We start from the raw sequence: 18,346 nt of genomic DNA on the forward strand, positions 1-18,346 counted from the left end.
CAATATATAGGCTGGGAATAGTACTCAGTATTTTACTCCTACAGTCATGTTTCCCGAGTGAGTAAAAATATCAAATTACAAGAAAATCACTTTGTTTCTCATTGTGCCAGAATAGCCTTGCAGTAGGTGGAAGTCAGTCACGGTCAACATGTCAGTGTCACCATGGAAAATAGTATCAGATTTACTGACTCAGTAGCCTTTTAAGCACCTGCACCTCAAGGTTCTGGAATTGTCATTGTGGTAACTGATGCTAAAGGAAAAGTGCCTGTGTTATTTCTGTTCTTAGAGAGGAAAATCTGTTACTGCACAAAAGCATCAAATGATCTTAAATCGTGCTCACTCTGTGGTGTAATGAAAGCCATAAACAACACCACAATTAAGTATTCATTAGGTTCTGGACTTTTTTTTCTTTACAGAATTGCTTTGATAAACACATTTTCACATCTTGGTAAAAGTACACGGATTAATACTTTCTGTCTCTAATTAGCATACATTATCCTTTCTAGCAAATGAAAAAAATAACGTTCTGTCATTGAATAGACTAAAGCAACAAGTTACACAGAGGAACTTGACTGTGATACTACAAGTGCTAGGAGTATTTAATTTCCATAACATTTACTGCATTTAAAGTGTCTTACTTTTGACAAATGTATTCCTGACAGTTATTTTCTCTGCAAGATGCAATTCCAAGTTAAACGCACACTGTGCTAAACATTTTTTTTATCTACATGAAAAAACAGATGTTAAACATGCTGCTTTTGTTTAGTTTAGTTTTTTTCCTTGATTTTTTTTTTTTTTTTAAAAAAGTAAAAGCTGTTAAAGGAACATTGTAAACTAACATGTTTTCTACTTTAATGTGTTCCCATTGGTCAGTTTTACATGCTGGAGTATGTTTAATTGGTTGCAAATGTTTCTTTTACCTTTATTTTATCATTTGAAATAACTATTTTTGTCTGTAGAAACTATCACCTACACTGAAAATATAAATAACCAATGTATTCTCTGTAGCAAAGCTATATAAACAGAAAACTTTAGCACTAATTTATCTCCCAGTGGTGGGGCAGTTTTTGAATCTGAAATAGCTGGTTGTGCTCAGCAATAATTAACATTTAAACACTTAAAGGGACAGTCTACACCTTAAAGTCTTAAAGGGACACTGAACCCAATTTTTTTCTTTCATGATTCAGATAGAGCATGCAATTTTAAGCAACTTTCTAATTTACTTCTATTATTAATTTTAATTCGTTCTCTTGCTATCTTTATTTGAAAAAGAAGGCATCTCTGTTAAGGAGCCAGCAAATGTTTGCTTCAGTACCATGGACAGCACTTGTTTATTGGTGCTGAGCAATCAGCAAGGACAACCCAGGTTGTTCACCAAAAATGGGCCGGCATCTAAACTTACATTCTTGCTTTTCAAATAAACATACCAGTAGAATGAAGAAAATTTGATAATAGGAGTAAATTAGAAAGTTGCTTAAAAATGCATGCTCTATGTGAATCACAAAAGAAAATTTTTGAGTACAGTATCCCTTTAACTTAGATAAAGCTGCAAATAACCTCCTGCCCCCTTTCTATATCATGCAGCAGGAACAGTAAAAGTACTGGGCTGCATATGGCATCCAATCACAAAAGGCTCACTAGACTATCAATGCTATTCAGCAGAGTGCCTAGATGCAGCCCAAATCATGTCATCAGTGGACTGAGCTTGGCAGCCATTTTAAAGTGGGCAGAAACAATATTCATTTTAAAATAACTTTTTACTGTTCTTGCTGCATGATATAGAAAAAGGTGCAGGAAGCTATATGCAGCTTCATCTAAGGTAAGACTTTAAGAGGACTAAGGTATAGACTGTCCCTTTAAAGTGAACGTTCGAGTTTGATTCATCAGTTATAATGAAAATGAGCTTTAACTTACTTTTTAATGTAGCACTGAAATTCAAATACCCTGTGCTCCTGCCACCTACGGTTTGATTTGTTCTCCATTTGGCGCTCTAGCTACAAACAAAAAATTATGTGAGTGCCCTATAGCTAGAGCGCCAAATGGAGAACAATTCATACTATTAGTTAACAAGAAAACTAGTTTTAAAGTGGGTGGCCGGAGCGTGGGGTATTTGAATTTTTAACGCTACATTAAAATAGCAAAATAAAGGGACATTAAACACCTCAAGGTATTAATATAAATTGTTTAATTACTTGATGGAAATCAACTTTGCAATATAGTTTTATTATTTATTTTGTTGTCCTATCCTGTAATTTAATTCTGAATATTGTGGGCTTTCCAATTCATGTTAAACATGAAAGTGCAGATACAGCTGTATTTCACACAGTCATTGGTTACACACTCTAGTAAGCCTTTTATAACCATTCCTAATTGGCCTCAGTGTAACCTAAGTTACAATATTGCGGCACCCGCTGCTTTGTGAACATTAATTTTACTTATTTTTTTTAATATTTAAACAACTAATACAATTTTAAAAAATACATGTACAAATTATTCTCGGGCTAATCTTTGCTCTAAATACATTATTCAAGCAATGATTTATATAGTGTTTAATGCCCCTTTAAAGTGTATCTTCATTACAACTGATTAATTAAACTCCATCTAAAATATTGCTAACATCCTGGATCCGTTTATACAAAGGGGAAAGTTTACCATCACTTTAGCTATGTTTATTCACAGATAACATTAGCAGGTCTGCTTTACCTGCAGGCTCAGCCCATTTTATGTCCCAAACAACAGGTGATGGTGTTAATGAGCAAATTAGCATTAATTGTTTTAATTACAAAAATAAACATGAAGGGAAATTTCCCCATAAATTTAAAGGACCATTAAATGTAGTAGAATAGCATAATCAATAAATGCATAATACAGTGACAATGCAAAAGGGTCTAATATAAATTTTAAATAAGTATTATATTTTTTTCTGACAAATTTTATGTTAGTTACATTTTCTGTGCCCCTGCATCATGTGAGAGCCATCAGCCAATCACAAAATGCATAAACATATATACTGTCAATCTTGCACATGCTCAGTAGTAGCTGATGCCTCTGAAAGTGCACATTTAAAAAGATTCTGCACATTTAGATAATAGAAGTGAATTTTAAAATTGTGTGCTCTATATGAATCATCCCTTTAAAGTTTAATTTTTACTTTAGTGTTCCTTTAAAGGGATAGTCTAGTCAAAATTAAACTTTCATGATTCAAATAGAGCAGGCAATTTTAAGCAGCTTTCTAAGTTACTCCCATTATCAATTCTTCGTTCTCTTGGAATCTTTATTTGAATGTAAGCTTAAGAAACCGGCCCATTTTTGGTTTAGCACCTGGGTAGTGCTTGGTGATTGGTGGCTACATTTAGACACCATCGGAAAGTGCTACCCAGGTGCTGAACCAAAAATGGGCTGGCTCCTATGCTTACATTCCTGCTTCTTTAAATAAAGATACCAAGAGAACTAAGAAAAATTGATAATAGGAGTAAATTAGAAAGCTGCTTAAAATTGCGTGCTCTATCTGAATCATGAAAGTTTAATTTCGACTAGACTATCCCTTTAAGTACAGTGTCCCTTCAAAAGCACTTATTTAAACATCGTTTTCTTAATAATCACTGTGATAATTCAATACATAGCAGACTTTTGTTAACAAAGGGAATTAGAAAATGTAAGACAAATATTTTCATGCCCTCTTTTTATCCAAAGCCCTAAACATGCAAAGGTTTGTTGTTTGGGATAGTTTTGTTTTATCTGTGCTTAATTCAACTTTTTTATTCAGATAAAATGAAACATATTTAATGTGAAGGTCAATTTTGATAATTTAGTGCCCGGTTTTTAATAATCCTATTAAAAACAAGGGCACTTGAATTCATCAAAATTGACATTTCACTTGTTTTCTTCAAAAACTTACCTTTTAATCCTGACAGCCGCTCCAGCACTTCCTCCGCCCGTCGCAAGCTGTCTTCGCGGGTCCAAAATGATGAATCCGGCTTCCTCCAATCACGGCGTTGCATCAGGCCAAGATTCCCCTGGGGGGGAAGCCGTAATTGGAGAAAGCCGTATTTGTCATTTCTGACGTCTGCAGAGGCTTCTGACGGCCGGGGGAATCGCTGGAGCGGCTGCCAGGATCAAAAGGTAAATTTATGAAGAAAACAAGTGAAAATGTCAATTTTGATGAATTAAAGTGCCCTTGTTTTTAATTGGATTATTAAAAACCGGGCACTAATTCATCAAAATTGACCTTCACTTTAAAAACCTCAGAATAGAATATTCATATTTATTCATCATCCAATCAGAAATTAGTTTGGTGGTGGGGGGAGGGGGCTGCAAAGGATACATTATTTACCATTGTTAAATTAACAATAGGGAATTTTACATAAAATGATTTTGCACAACTACTAATTAATCTGAAAAAATATTTTATATTCTAAAGAAGTGACTCATTTATTAGAATTAATAAGAGACTGTCTTCTGTCTTGCATGATCTCTGTATAAAGCAACAGATTTTGATAATAATGATTTACCAGACATAAAAAGACTCTGTGTTATGATTCTTGCATAAGTGTGTCATAAGGGGCAAATTAATCCTGTGGTTGCAGCAAGAAATAAATATAAAAACAAACTCAGGGCAAAGCATTAAAAAAAATTGCAGATAGAATTAGCATATCAAGAAAGAAATGGTAAATTAATGTAAACAGTGGCAATTTAAACAAAATTAAACAAATATTGTTAAAATAATAGCCCTTACAAAATTATTTAGCAGAGAACCTGCAGCAACATTGTCAAAGAAAAATGGTTGATTGATTTTTAACTAAATAATTAAAATAGTAAGAACAAAAATTGTAAAGATTAAAGATAGTTAAATGCATAAACATATTTACTCAGTATATTCTATGTTGTTAAACAACAGTAAAAAAAAATAGTAAAAAAATCACAAAGAAATGTAAATAATTTCTAGTGTCTTTACAACTATAATATTAGAATAGGGCCTGCTAAATATTATTTGGGAATTATAACCTTTGTCAATAAAGCAATAAAACAATGTAAAATTTAGTAAATTCCCTTGGCGTTGTAATTTTTGTTTAAAGGGAAAGTCTAATCAAAATTAAACTTTCATGATTCAGATATGACATGCAATTCACTTTTATAATCACATTTTCTTTGTTCTCTTGGTATTCTTTGTTTAAAGCTAAACCTAGGTAGGCTCATATGCCAAATTAAGCCCTTGAAGGCCGCCTCTTATCTCAATGCATTTGACAATTTTTCACAGGTAGAGGTCATTAGTTCATGTGTGCCATATAGATAACATTGTACTCACGCCAGTGAACTTACTTATGAGAGAGCACTGATTGGCTAAAATGCAATTCTGTCAAAAGAAGGGTGCAGTCTGCAGAGGCTTAGATACAAGGTAATCACAAAGGTAAAAAGTATATTACTATAACGGTTGGTTATGCAAAACTGGGGAATGGGTAATAAAGGGATTATCTATCTTTTTAAACAATATCAATTCTGGAGTTGCCATTTAAACGGACATTGTACTACAATGTTTGTTCTTCCCTTATGTGTTTCTATTGATTTGTTATACCAGCTGCAGAGTATTAAATGTATTGAAAATTGCTCCTATGGTTTTTTTTTGTATTGGAAATAAATAGTTTTGTGTATTGAAACAACCTCCCATTGTTCTCAAGATCATGCCCATTCAATGGGATGAGTCTGCGGGAAGAGTAGACCTGCTTATCTCTCTATACACACAAAGTCCAACACTTATGTACTGATATTTTCATAATGGGTGGTGGTTTCAGTCGACCTACAGGTTAACATTCTTCAATAAATTCCTTATTCTTTTTGGGGACCAAAACTTATTTATAAACACACACACACACACACACAGGCCCTTTATAATTTCCCTAGAAACATACAAAACACGTAAATGGATTGCTCTCTGAAACTAAATGGGTACACATTCCATGACCCTGCAAAACTCACAGACCTGGGTGCTTTCCAGCATGCGCAGCCGGCTACACAGCTTTCAGTGACTCAGGCAGTTAACCCCAGGCATGCCTGGATGCAAAGCCCATAAGGAAAATTATAAAATAAAAATAATATATATAATAATAATTATATATACTGTTTTAAAAAAAATGGTTCTAGAAGATAGTGATATATATATATATATATATATATATATATATATATATATTTATTTTTTACCTTTTTAATGGTTTTACTTTTCTACATCTGTCTCTTTAAGTTGAATAATTAAATGTTTTCTTTTTCTGGTCTACAGCCCTATTTCGGAATTATTGAAAGAACGTCTGTTGAGTCACATTTCTTTTCTGAAAAAACATCAACTATTAAACGAAGAACTTATTCCATCAAGTTTTTCCACCTTCTTCATGCTTGATGAGAAAATGAAAGCTTGCCAGGTTTGTATGCCCTGTTAGTTTTTTTTTTTTAAAAACGCCAGAGACTAATGACCTGTAGGAATGTACGTAGTTTAATGCATATTTTTTATAGTCAGTGTAGCGTGACGCTTCTTGTTTGGGGCGGGACACACAGAGATTAAAGGGACAGTAAATAGAAGGGACAGTAATTCGAAGACATTTCTGTTGTGTTATAGAATAACATATCAGCCATGTCTTAACGTTTTTAGAACAAACGATCATCCTTTTTACTGCAATTATTTTTAATAGCTGAATTCCACTCACCATTTTCCTTATTTTGAGGAGCCAATCTGTTTAGTTAAGCATAATGTAACAACTTTGCAATTTACTTTTATTTATTTATTCATTTAATTTAATTTTGTATTTATTATGACCCCATTTAATGTTATTTTAGCTCTTAAAATTGTGGATTTTCTTCTCAAAATTTAAAATGTACTCTGCTTACATTTCAGGGCTAACCATGCTACATATCCCTCTGATTGGTATCTGATAACAACTGCAAATCAATGCACTTTATAATATTATTATTACAAAGGCTAGCCTTGTAGACTCAGGCCTTGATTGGCCCTTCCAATTAAGGCAGATGATGGGTAGAGTTTTTCTACTGAAAAGCAATTGCAGCAAACAAGATGTTTGTCTTAAAGGGACAGTCAACACCAGAATTTTAGTTTTTTTTAAAAGATAGATAATCACTTAATTACCCATTCCCCAGTTTTGCATAACCAACACAGTTATAATAATACACGTTTTACCTCTATGATTACCTCTGCAGATTGCCCCCTTATTTCAGTTCTTTTTCCAGACTTGCATTTTAGCCAATTGGTGCTCACTCCTCTGTAAATTCACGTGCATGAGCTCAATGTTATCTATATGAAACACATGAACTAACGCCCTCTAGTGGTGAAAAACTGTCAAATGCAGAGGCGGCCTTCAAGGTCTAAGAAATTGCATATGAACCTCTTGGGTTTAGCTTTCAACTAAGAATACCAAGAGAACAAAGCAAAATCGGTGATAAAAGTAAATTGAAAAGTTGTTAAAATTACATGCCCTATTTGAATCATGAAAGTTTTTTTGGGACTTGACTGTCCTTTTAACCCTTTGAGTGCTAATGACGGCTTTGAGCCGTCACAGAGTTTCTCACTCTGGTGCTAATGACGCCTCAGAGCCCGTCATGAGCACTCTCCCACCTTGAGGGAGATCTGGGGACTCCTTACTGCTCCTACCCCGGCGATCGTGCCTGTAGAGTAACAGGCATCGCCGGGGCTTCACGTGGTGCGCGGTGACGTCATGCACAATTACGTGATGACGTCACCGCGGAACTTTATTTATACTTAACAATGTTAAGTATAGGAGGAGGGGGCATGCTGCTTAGAAGCCTGTATCTCAGGCATCTAAGCAGCTACAGACCCCCAAGACCCATTGTTGGATAGGTAATTGCCTATCCTTTCCAACAGTGTAAGTCTTGGGGGTCTGTAAAAAAAAAAAAAAGTTAAAAAAAAAAAATTAAATTTTTTTTAAAAAAATGATAATAATAATAAAAAAAATTAGCATCCAGCTGGGAAATGGCTTAGCAGCCAAAGGGTTAGAGAGTTTAATTTAGTTTGTTTGATATATGATTTTTCTTTTGTATTACAACAAAAATGTTGTGTAATTACTAAGGCCTAGATTTAGAGTTCGGCGTTAGCCGTGAAAACCAGCGTTAGAGGCTCCTAACGCTGGTTTTAGGCTACCGCCGGTATTTGGAGTCAGTGATTAAAGGGTCTAACGCTCACTTTTCAGCCGCGACTTTTCCATACCGCAGATCCCCTTACGTCAATTGCATATCCTATCTTTTCAATGGGATCTTTCTAACTCCGGTATTTAGAGTCGTGGCTGAAGTGAGCGTTAGAGCTCTAACGACAAAACTCCAGCCGCAGGAAAAAAGCAGGAGTTAAGAGCTTTCTGGGCTAACGCCGGTTCATAAAGCTCTTAACTACTGTACCCTAAAGTACACTAACACCTATAAACTACCTATGTACCCCTAAACCGAGGTCCCCCCACATCGCCGCCACTCGATTACATTTTTTTAACCCCTAATCTGACGACCGCCACCTACGTTATACTTATGTACCCCTAATCTGCTGCCCCTAACCCCGCCGACCCCTGTATTATATTTATTAACCCCTAACCTGCCCCCCACAACGTCGCCGCCAGCTACTTACAATAATTAACCCCTAATCTTCCGACCGCAAAGCGCCGCCACCTACGTTATCCTTATGTACCCCTAATCTGCTGCCCCTAACACCGCCGACCCCTATATTATATTTATTAACCCCTAATCTGCCCCCCTCAACGTCGCCGACACCTGCCTACACTTATTAACCCCTAATCTGCCGAGCGGACCTGAGCGCTACTATAATAAAGTTATTAACCCCTAATCCGCCTCACTAACCCTATCATAAATAGTATTAACCCCTAATCTGCCCTCCCTAACATCGCCGACACCTAACTTCAATTATTAACCCCTAATCTGACGACCGGAGCTCATCGCTACTATAATAAATGGATTAACCCCTAAAGCTAAGTCTAACCCTAACACTAACACCCCCCTAACTTAAATATAATTTAAATCTAACGAAATTAATTAACTCTTATTAAATAAATTATTCTTATTTAAAGCTAAATACTTACCTGTAAAATACATCCTAATATAGCTACAATATAAATTATAATTATATTGTAGCTATTTTAGGATTAATATTTATTTTACAGGCAACTTGGTAATTATTTTAACCAGGTACAATAGCTATTAAATAGTTAAGAACTATTTAATAGTTACCTAGTTAAAATAATAACAAAATTACCTGTAAAATAAATCCTAACCTAAGTTATAATTAAACCTAACACTACCCTATCAATAAATTAATTAAATAAACTACCTACAATTACCTACAATTAACCTAACACTACACTATCAATAAATTAATTAAATACAATTCCTACAAATAACTACAATTACATAAACTAACTAAAGTACAAAAAATAAAAAAGAACTAAGTTACAAAAAATAAAAAAATATTTACAAACATATGAAAAATATTACAACAATTTTAAACTAATTACACCTACTCTAAGCCCCCTAATAAAATAACAAAGACCCCCAAAATAAAAAAATGCCCTACCCTATTCTAAATTAATAGAGTTAAAAGCTCTTTTACCTTACCAGCCCTGAACAGGGCCCTTTGCGGGGCATGCCCCAAGAAAATCAGCTCTTTTGCCTGTAAAAAAAAACATACAATACCCCCCCCCCAACATTACAACCCACCACCCACATACCCCTAATCTAACCCAAACCCCCCTTAAATAAACCTAACACTAAGCCCCTGAAGATCTTCCTACCTTGTCTTCACCATCCAGGTATCACCGATCCGTCCTGGCATCCGGTGCTGAAGAGGTCCAGAAGAGGCTCCAAAGTCTTCCTCCTATCCGGCAAGAAGAGGACATCCGGACCGGCAAACATCTTCTCCAAGCGGCATCTTCGATCTTCTTCCATCCGGTGCGGAGCGGGTCCATCTTGAAGCAGCCGACGCGGATCCATCCTCTTCTTCCGGCGTCTCCCGACGAATGACGGTTCCTTTAAGGGACGTCATCCAAGATGGCGTCCCTCGAATTCCGATTGGCTGATAGGATTCTATCAGCCAATCGGAATTAAGGTAGGAAAATTCAATCAGCCAATCAGATTGAGCTCGCATTTTATTGGCTGATCGGAACAGCCAATAGAATGCGAGCTCAATCTGATTGGCTGATTGGATCAGCCAATAGGATTGAACTTGATTCTGATTGGCTGATTCCATCAGCCAATCAGAATATTCCTACCTTAATTCCGATTGGCTGATAGAATCCTATCAGCCAATCGGAATTCGAGGGACGCCATCTTGGATGACGTCCCTTAAAGGAACCGTCATTCGTCGGGAGACGCCGGAAGAAGAGGATGGATCCGCGTCGGCTGCTTCAAGATGGACCCGCTCCGCACCGGATGGAAGAAGATCGAAGATGCCGCTTGAAGAAGATGTTTGCCGGTCCGGATGTCCTCTTCTTGCCGGATAGGAGGAAGACTTTGGAGCCTCTTCTGGACCTCTTCAGCACCGGATGCCAGGACGGATCGGTGATACCTGGATGGTGAAGACAAGGTAGGAATATCTTCAGGGGCTTAGTGTTAGGTTTATTTAAGGGGGGTTTGGGTTAGATTAGGGGTATGTGGGTGGTGGGTTGTAATGTTGGGGGGGGGTATTGTATGTTTTTTTTTTACAGGCAAAAGAGCTGATTTTCTTGGGGCATGCCCCGCAAAGGGCCCTGTTCAGGGCTGGTAAGGTAAAAGAGCTTTTAACTCTATTAATTTAGAATAGGGTAGGGCATTTTTTTATTTTGGGGGTCTTTGTTATTTTATTAGGGGGCTTACAGTAGGTGTAATTAGTTTAAAATTGTTGTAATATTTTTCTTATGTTTGTAAATATTTTTTTATTTTTTGTAACTTAGTTCTTTTTTATTTTTTGTACTTTAGTTAGTTTATGTAATTGTAGTTATTTGTAGGAATTGTATTTAATTAATTTATTGATAGTGTAGTGTTAGGTTAATTGTAGGTAATTGTAGGTAGTTTATTTAATTAATTTATTGATAGGGTAGTGTTAGGTTTAATTATAACTTAGGTTAGGATTTATTTTACAGGTAATTTTGTTATTATTTTAACTAGGTAACTATTAAATAGTTCTTAACTATTTAATAGCTATTGTACCTGGTTAAAATAATTACCAAGTTGCCTGTAAAATAAATATTAATCCTAAAATAGCTACAATATAATTATAATTTATATTGTAGCTATATTAGGATGTATTTTACAGGTAAGTATTTAGCTTTAAATAGGAATAATTTATTTAATAAGAGTTAATTAATTTCGTTAGATTTAAATTATATTTAAGTTAGGGGGGTGTTAGTGTTAGGGTTAGACTTAGCTTTAGGGGTTAATCCATTTATTATAGTAGCGATGAGCTCCGGTCGTCAGATTAGGGGTTAATAATTGAAGTTAGGTGTCGGCGATGTTAGGGAGGGCAGATTAGGGGTTAATACTATTTATGATAGGGTTAGTGAGGCGGATTATGGGTTAATAACTTTATTATAGTAGCGCTCAGGTCCGCTCGGCAGATTAGGGGTTAATTATTGTAAGTAGCTGGCGGCGACGTTGTGGGGGGCAGGTTAGGGGTTAATAAATATAATATAGGGGTCGGCGGTGTTAGGGGCAGCAGATTAGGGGTACATAGGGATAATGTAAGTTGCGGCGGTTTACGGAGCGGAAGATTAGGGGTTAATAATATAATGCAGGGGTCAGCGATAGCGGGGGCGGCAGATTAGGGGTTAATAAGTGTAAGGGTAGGGGTGTTTAGACTCGGGGTACATGTTAGAGTGTTAGGTGCAGACGTAGGAAGTGTTTCCCCATAGGAAACAATGGGGCTGCGTTAGGAGCTGAACGCTGCTTTTTTGCAGGTGTTAGGTTTTTTTTCAGCTCAAACTGTCCCATTGTTTCCTATGGGGGAATCATGCACAAGCACATTTTTGAGGCTGGCCGAGTCCGTAAGCAACTCTGGTATCGAGAGTTGCATTTGCGGTAAAAATGCTCTACGCTCCTTTTTTGGAGCCTAACGCAGCATTTTTTGGGACTCTCGATACCAGAGTTAATTTTATGGTGCGGCCAGAAAAAAGCCTGCGTAGCGTTAACAGCCCATCTACCGCCAAACTCCAAATCTAGGCCAAAGTGTTTACTGTCCCTTTAAAGGGATACTAAACCAATTTTTTTTCTTTCATGATTCAGATAGAGCATGCAATTTTAAGCAACTTTCTAATTTACTCCTATTATTAATTTGTATTCGTTCTCTTGCTATCTTTATTTGAAAAAGAAGGCATCTAATCTAAGGAGCCAGACATTTTTTGTTCAGATCAATGGACAGCACTTGCTTATTTGTGCTGGCCAATCAGCAAGGACAGCCCAGGTTGTGAAACAAAAATGGGTCGGCTTCTAAACTTACATTCTTGCTATTCAAATAAAGATAGCAAGAGGATGAAGAAAAATTTATAATAGGAGTAAATTAGAAAGTTGCTTAAAATTGCAAGCTCTATTTGAATCATGACCGGAAAAAAATTGGTTCAGTGTCCCTTTAAGCTTAAAATTATATTATAAACATCTTCCTTGCTAATTTTTGTCTATAGTGCCTTCTACTGCCCAAAAGGAGCTGCTTTTCGTTCCTCCTGCGTGAGCTCTGAATTGGCCAGAAGCTTTTTAATAATAATTTTTTTTTAGTAAATGTATTTCTGTTTAACCCTTTTTGGAGCTGTTCAAGAATACGTTTTTAAGAGGTTGAAGATCATAAGAACAAAACTGATTTTTGTTTTCTCTCCATAAAATATTGTTTTAAGGTTATTTGTGTGAATTGGAATATCTGACCTGTTAACATTGTCCAAACCCATCTTATAAGTGCTGAGAAAGCCAGCTAACGTATGAATTGTGAATTGCTTAGAATTTACAAAATTGATTATTGGGCAATGTTACCCACTGTAATAAGTCTAATATCAAGATTTGAATTTACCTTTTAAAATAAAACTAGGCTGATTTTTAATATCCCACAGTTGTCTGCCTAACTCTGGAACTTTTATATAAGGTGGATTTGGTTGAAATCACTAGTCAGTAAGGCTAAATTTATATCATGGTTTTCTACATAAAGGTTTAATGTTGAGACTAAAAACTTTAGTTTTATTTTAGTTATATCCGAAAATTACTGATCTGGTTATATACCATTAGAAATATATAGTTAATTTATGAAATTATTGGGAGGTATTCATATTTGATCAGTTTTTCGGCTCTACTTTATTGGAAAGGGAAAAATAATAATTTTGTTAATAATAGCAATTTAAATAGTTTTATTTAACTAAAACAATTTCACTTTCATTTTTATGTCTTACCCCTCCCTCCTTAAGCTCAGGTCTCTTGGTAAGGGGTTGATTCTGTGTACATAGAATTGCAGTGGAACAATGGGATTAAAGGGACAGTAAAGTCAAAATTAAACTTTCATGATTCAGATAGAACATACAATGTTAACTTTAAAGTGCACATCTCTTATCTTATTTGCTTTGTTCTCGTGGTATTATTTGTTGAAAAGCATACTTAGGTAGGCTCAGGGGCAGCAATGCACTACTGAGAGCTAGATGGTGATTGGTGGCTGCACGTATATAAGCCTCTTGTCATTGATTAACCCAATGTATTCCACTAGCTCCTAGTAGTGTATTGTTGCTCCTTCAACAAATTATACTAAAAGAATTTGACAAAAGAAGTACATTTCAAAGTTTTTTTAAAGTTGTATGCTCTATCTGAATCATAAAAGTAGAGCTTCAGCAACTAATCGGCATAATAGATAATTATCAGTTATGAAAATAGTTGTCAACGTATTTCATAATCGATTAGTTGGTTTGCAATTAGTTGGTCTGTGCACAGCACCAGCTGCTTTACTCCAATGAGCTCCTGCACATGGTATTGTGTTATATGGTTATGCCCTTAGCCTAAAGGACGTCTACAGAAATTTTACAGACACCTAAGACAGAAAAGTTTACAACTACTCCTGTCTTATGTGCAACCCAGAAATAAAATAGGAGTCGTCATTTGGATTGTTTATATAAAATCAGGTGAATTGGGGGCATTCTGCTTAGAAGCCTGTATCTCGAGCATCTAAGCAGCTACAGACCCCCAAGACCCACCATCTGAAAGGTAATAGCCTAACCTTTAAAACAGTGTAAGTGTTGGGGGTCTTTAAAAAAACTAAAAAAATAAAATGTTAAAATGTTAAAATATTTTTTTTAAAAAAGCCTTAAAAAATCTTAGCACCCAGGTGGGAAAGTGCTTAGCACTCAAAGGGTTAATTATAAAAAAGTCTGCTGCTTAAAAAATTGGACCAACAGTTGTTTTAATGTAAAGTTTTAGTCGGAAGTTTATATTCATAACGCTCAGTATGTGGATTTTATTTTAAATATGGGAAAAAAATGTTTTTGTTTTTTTTATCCGATTAGTCGATTAATCGAAAAAATAATCGGCCAATTAAACGATTATGAAAATAATCATTAGTTGCAGCCCTACATAAAAGAAAATGTTTGTCTCCCTATAAGGTACAGTGGGGCAAAAAAGTATTTGGTCAGCCACCAATTGTGCAAGTTCTCCCACTTAAGAAAATGTGAGAGGCCTGTAATTTTCATCATAGGTATACCTCAACTATGAGAGACAAAATGTGGAAACAAATCTAGACAATCACATTGTCTGATTTGGAAATAATTTATTTGCATATTATGGTGGAAAATAAGTATTTGGTCACCTACAAACAAGCAAGATTTCTGGCTCTCACAGACCAGTATCTTCTTCTTTAAGAGGCTCCTCTGTCCTCCACTCATTACCTGTATTAATGGCACCTGTTTGAACTTGTTATCAGTATAAAAGACACCTGTCCACAACCTCAAACAATCACACTCCAAACTCCACTATGGTGAAGACCAAAGAGCTGTCGAAGGACACCAGAAACAAAATTGTAGACCTGCACCAGGCTGGGAAGACTGAATCTGCAATAGGCAAGCAGCTTGGTGTGAAGAAATCAACTGTGGGAGCAATAATTAGAAAATGGAAGACATACAAGACCACTGATAATCTCCCTCGATCTGGGGCTCCACGCAAGATCTCACCCTGTGGGGTCAAAATGATCACAAGAACGGTGAGATAACATCCCAGAATCACATGGGGGGACCTAGTGAATGACCTGCAGAGAGTTGGGACCAACGTAACAAAGGCTACCATCAGTAACACACTACGCCGCCAGGGACTCAGATCCTGCAGTGCAAGACGTGTCCCCCTGCTTAAGCCAGTACATGTCCGGGCCCGTCTGAAGTATGCTAGAGAACATTTGGATGATGCAGAAGCGGATTGGGAGAATGTCATATGGTCAGGTGAAACCAAAGTAGAACTGTTTGGTAGAAACACAACTCGTCGTGTTTGGAGGAGAGAGAATGCTGAGTTGCAACCAAAGAACACCATACCTACTGTGAAGCATGGGGGTGACAACATCATGCTTTGGGGCTGTTTCTCTGCAAAGGGAACAGGACGACTGATCCCTGTACATGAAAGAATGAATGGGGCCATGTATCGTGAGATTTTGAGTGCAAACCTCCTTCCATCAGCAAGGGCATTGAAGATGAAACAATGATCCCAGCATGACAATGATCCCAAACACACCGCCCGGGCAACGAAGGAGTGGCTTTGTAAGAAGCATTTCAAGGTCCTGGACTCCAGATCCCAACCCCATAGAAAACCTGTGGAGGGAGTTGAAAGTCCGTGTTGCACAGTGACAGCCCCAATACATCACTGCTCTAGAGGAGATCTGCATGCAGGAATGGACCAACATACCAGCAACAGTGTGTGACAACCTTGTGAAGACTTACAAAAAACGTTTGACCTCTGTCATTGCCAATAAAGGATATATAACAAAGTATTGAGATGAACTTTTGATATTGGCCAAATACTTATTTTCCACCATAAAATGCAAATACATTCTTTCCAAATCAGACAATGTGATTGTCTGGATTTGTTTCCACATTTTGTCTCTCATAGTTGAGGTATACCTATGATGAAAATTACAGGCCTCTCTCATCTTCTTAAGTGGGAGAACTTGCACAATTGGTGGCTGACTAAATACTTTTTTGCCCCACTGTATATATCTCAACTTTGTATGTATACACAAATAGTCCTGAGAACTACAAAACTAAGAATATGTGATAATATCTTCTGGCCAAAATGGCCAAGATAATCTTACAGAAACCTCTGGGAGAGCATGACATTGTAAATGGATTAATGGGATTAATTTACCAAAAAAATAAACATTACAGCCGTTACAATACAGCCTTGTGCCACATAATTAAAAACAAAGCCTTATTTTAGGGTTAATTGGATTATTAAAAAAAAAATGTTTTTATTTATTTTAAAAAAAAATCCTATTTGTCCACTATGTTAGCTAGGCATACGGAATCACTTTCATTTTACTGAAATAAACATGCAGTGACATTGTAAGGAAATCACTACTGCATTTGTAAAAAAAATAAAATAAATGTAATTTATTATTAATAGTGCACTTATGCAGAAATAATGTTAATTCTTATATTAACCCCTAAACTGCCATAACAGCCACCTCGAAAATCTGAAAGCCTCCATTGCCCACCCCCACCGTGGGACTCATACAAGGTGGGCTACCTTGGTAGGGCCTTTGTGCGTGTTCACGGCAACGTGCAATCTTAACCTCTGACGTAGTTGTATATGTCACCTACACAGCTACAGCACTGCAAGAACCCAGCCTGATTGTTGACAATGCGCAAATCCAGGACTACGTTCTGGTCGAATCATAGGTATTAAAAGTTGTGCGCATGCGACTATGTGTTTCCTCCAATGCACATGTGGACAGAGCGCACACTGCAATGATTAATATTCAAATCAGAAGAATTTTAATTGGCCGTGATTGGCCGCATTATTCGCTTGTGGAACAGCCTTTTTTATTTGGCTGTCGTTTGTGACAAAGTCAAGGAAATAGCATTAATTTTAAACTATTCAAAAGTTTTGTTTTTAAAAAAATAGTGAGTTTTATTTTTTATATTTTATTTCATAATATATGTTCTTGGTATATGCAAATTTGAACAGTTTTATAATCCTTTAATAGAGTAGGGATTTATTACGATGTAGGTTGTGGCAATTTAGGGGTTAAATAGCGTAGGTAGTTTTATAAAATATTTTTAAGGCATTTCATTTGTTTGAAATGAATGAAATGTTTAACTAAAGTCGGACAACCTGAAAGGTCTCAAAATTTCAGAACAAATGATTCGTCCGAACCGAAATTTTGTCAAAATAACATTTATAATAATTTATATCAGATTAGGACATGCACAGAACAATTTCTGAGATCATAATTACAGGAAAATAATTTTTTCCATTGTGATCTTATAGTTCTATGTTTAACAAACTTAAAAATAAAGACTTATACCTTGATCTACTACTGACAGTATCATATAATAAGTATTTATCAAGACTCCAAATAACTCATCTTATAATTTCTAAATGTGTTTTCCGAGTCTTATTGTACTATTCTTTGGAGTCTTATTGTATTATTCTTTGGTATCATTGTCATTTGTACTTCTGAGGTCTATGATGTTTGCTAATAGCATATTAAGTGTGCTTCACTTAGTAATAGAGTAGTGTATCCTTGGAATATACCCTTTAGAGCGAAGAAGATTAACCTTGTGTCTGTGCCTTTTGTAAGGCATGCTGTAGCTGTGAAATTCTTCTTACCCTTTTTGTATAGTGGATGGTGGTTAGCTTAATTATAGTAGGTATAAGATCCTTATTCAACCTTGAAATAAATACATGGGCTTTGAATTAAGTGGTTATTTGTTTTTGTTGTGGAAATTCCCTGCTACTTATTTCAGTGCATATCTTGATTTTAAAGGGACAAAAAACTCACATAATCTTCCGATAAAGGGCCAGATTATAAATCGAGTACAGCTGATAGCGCCCGCTGTATTTTTGTGTAACTGGCCTTGCACAGACGATAACGCTCAGCCTTGTGCAAGCAATATTTTAACGGCCATTATACTTCTGCACTCACAATATACATGTTATGGCCAAAAGAACGTGGACACCCCTACTAATTATTGAGTTTAGGTGCTTCAGCCACACCCATTGCTAATAGGAGCATATAACCCAACACATAGCCATGAAATATCTATAGACAAATATTGGCAGTACACTGAGCTGTACTGAAGAGCTCATTAACTTTAAACATGGCACTGTCATTGGATGCCACCATTACCACAAG

At 36.1% G+C, this 18,346-nt stretch overlaps 1 protein-coding gene across 1 annotated transcript in view; it reads left to right on the forward strand.

The window, feature by feature from the left end:
• The window catches only part of KIZ (kizuna centrosomal protein), a 532,190-nt gene that overhangs the window by 266,866 nt on the left and 246,978 nt on the right, over positions 1-18,346 (forward strand). The window contains exon 8 of the mRNA XM_053712012.1: positions 6,275-6,413. Coding sequence (XP_053567987.1) covers positions 6,275-6,413 — 139 coding nt within the window. The remainder of the gene's footprint in view (positions 1-6,274; positions 6,414-18,346) is intronic.

The sequence above is a fragment of the Bombina bombina genome, chromosome 4 (assembly GCF_027579735.1).
Source record: "Bombina bombina isolate aBomBom1 chromosome 4, aBomBom1.pri, whole genome shotgun sequence".
NCBI lineage: Eukaryota > Metazoa > Chordata > Amphibia > Anura > Bombinatoridae > Bombina > Bombina bombina.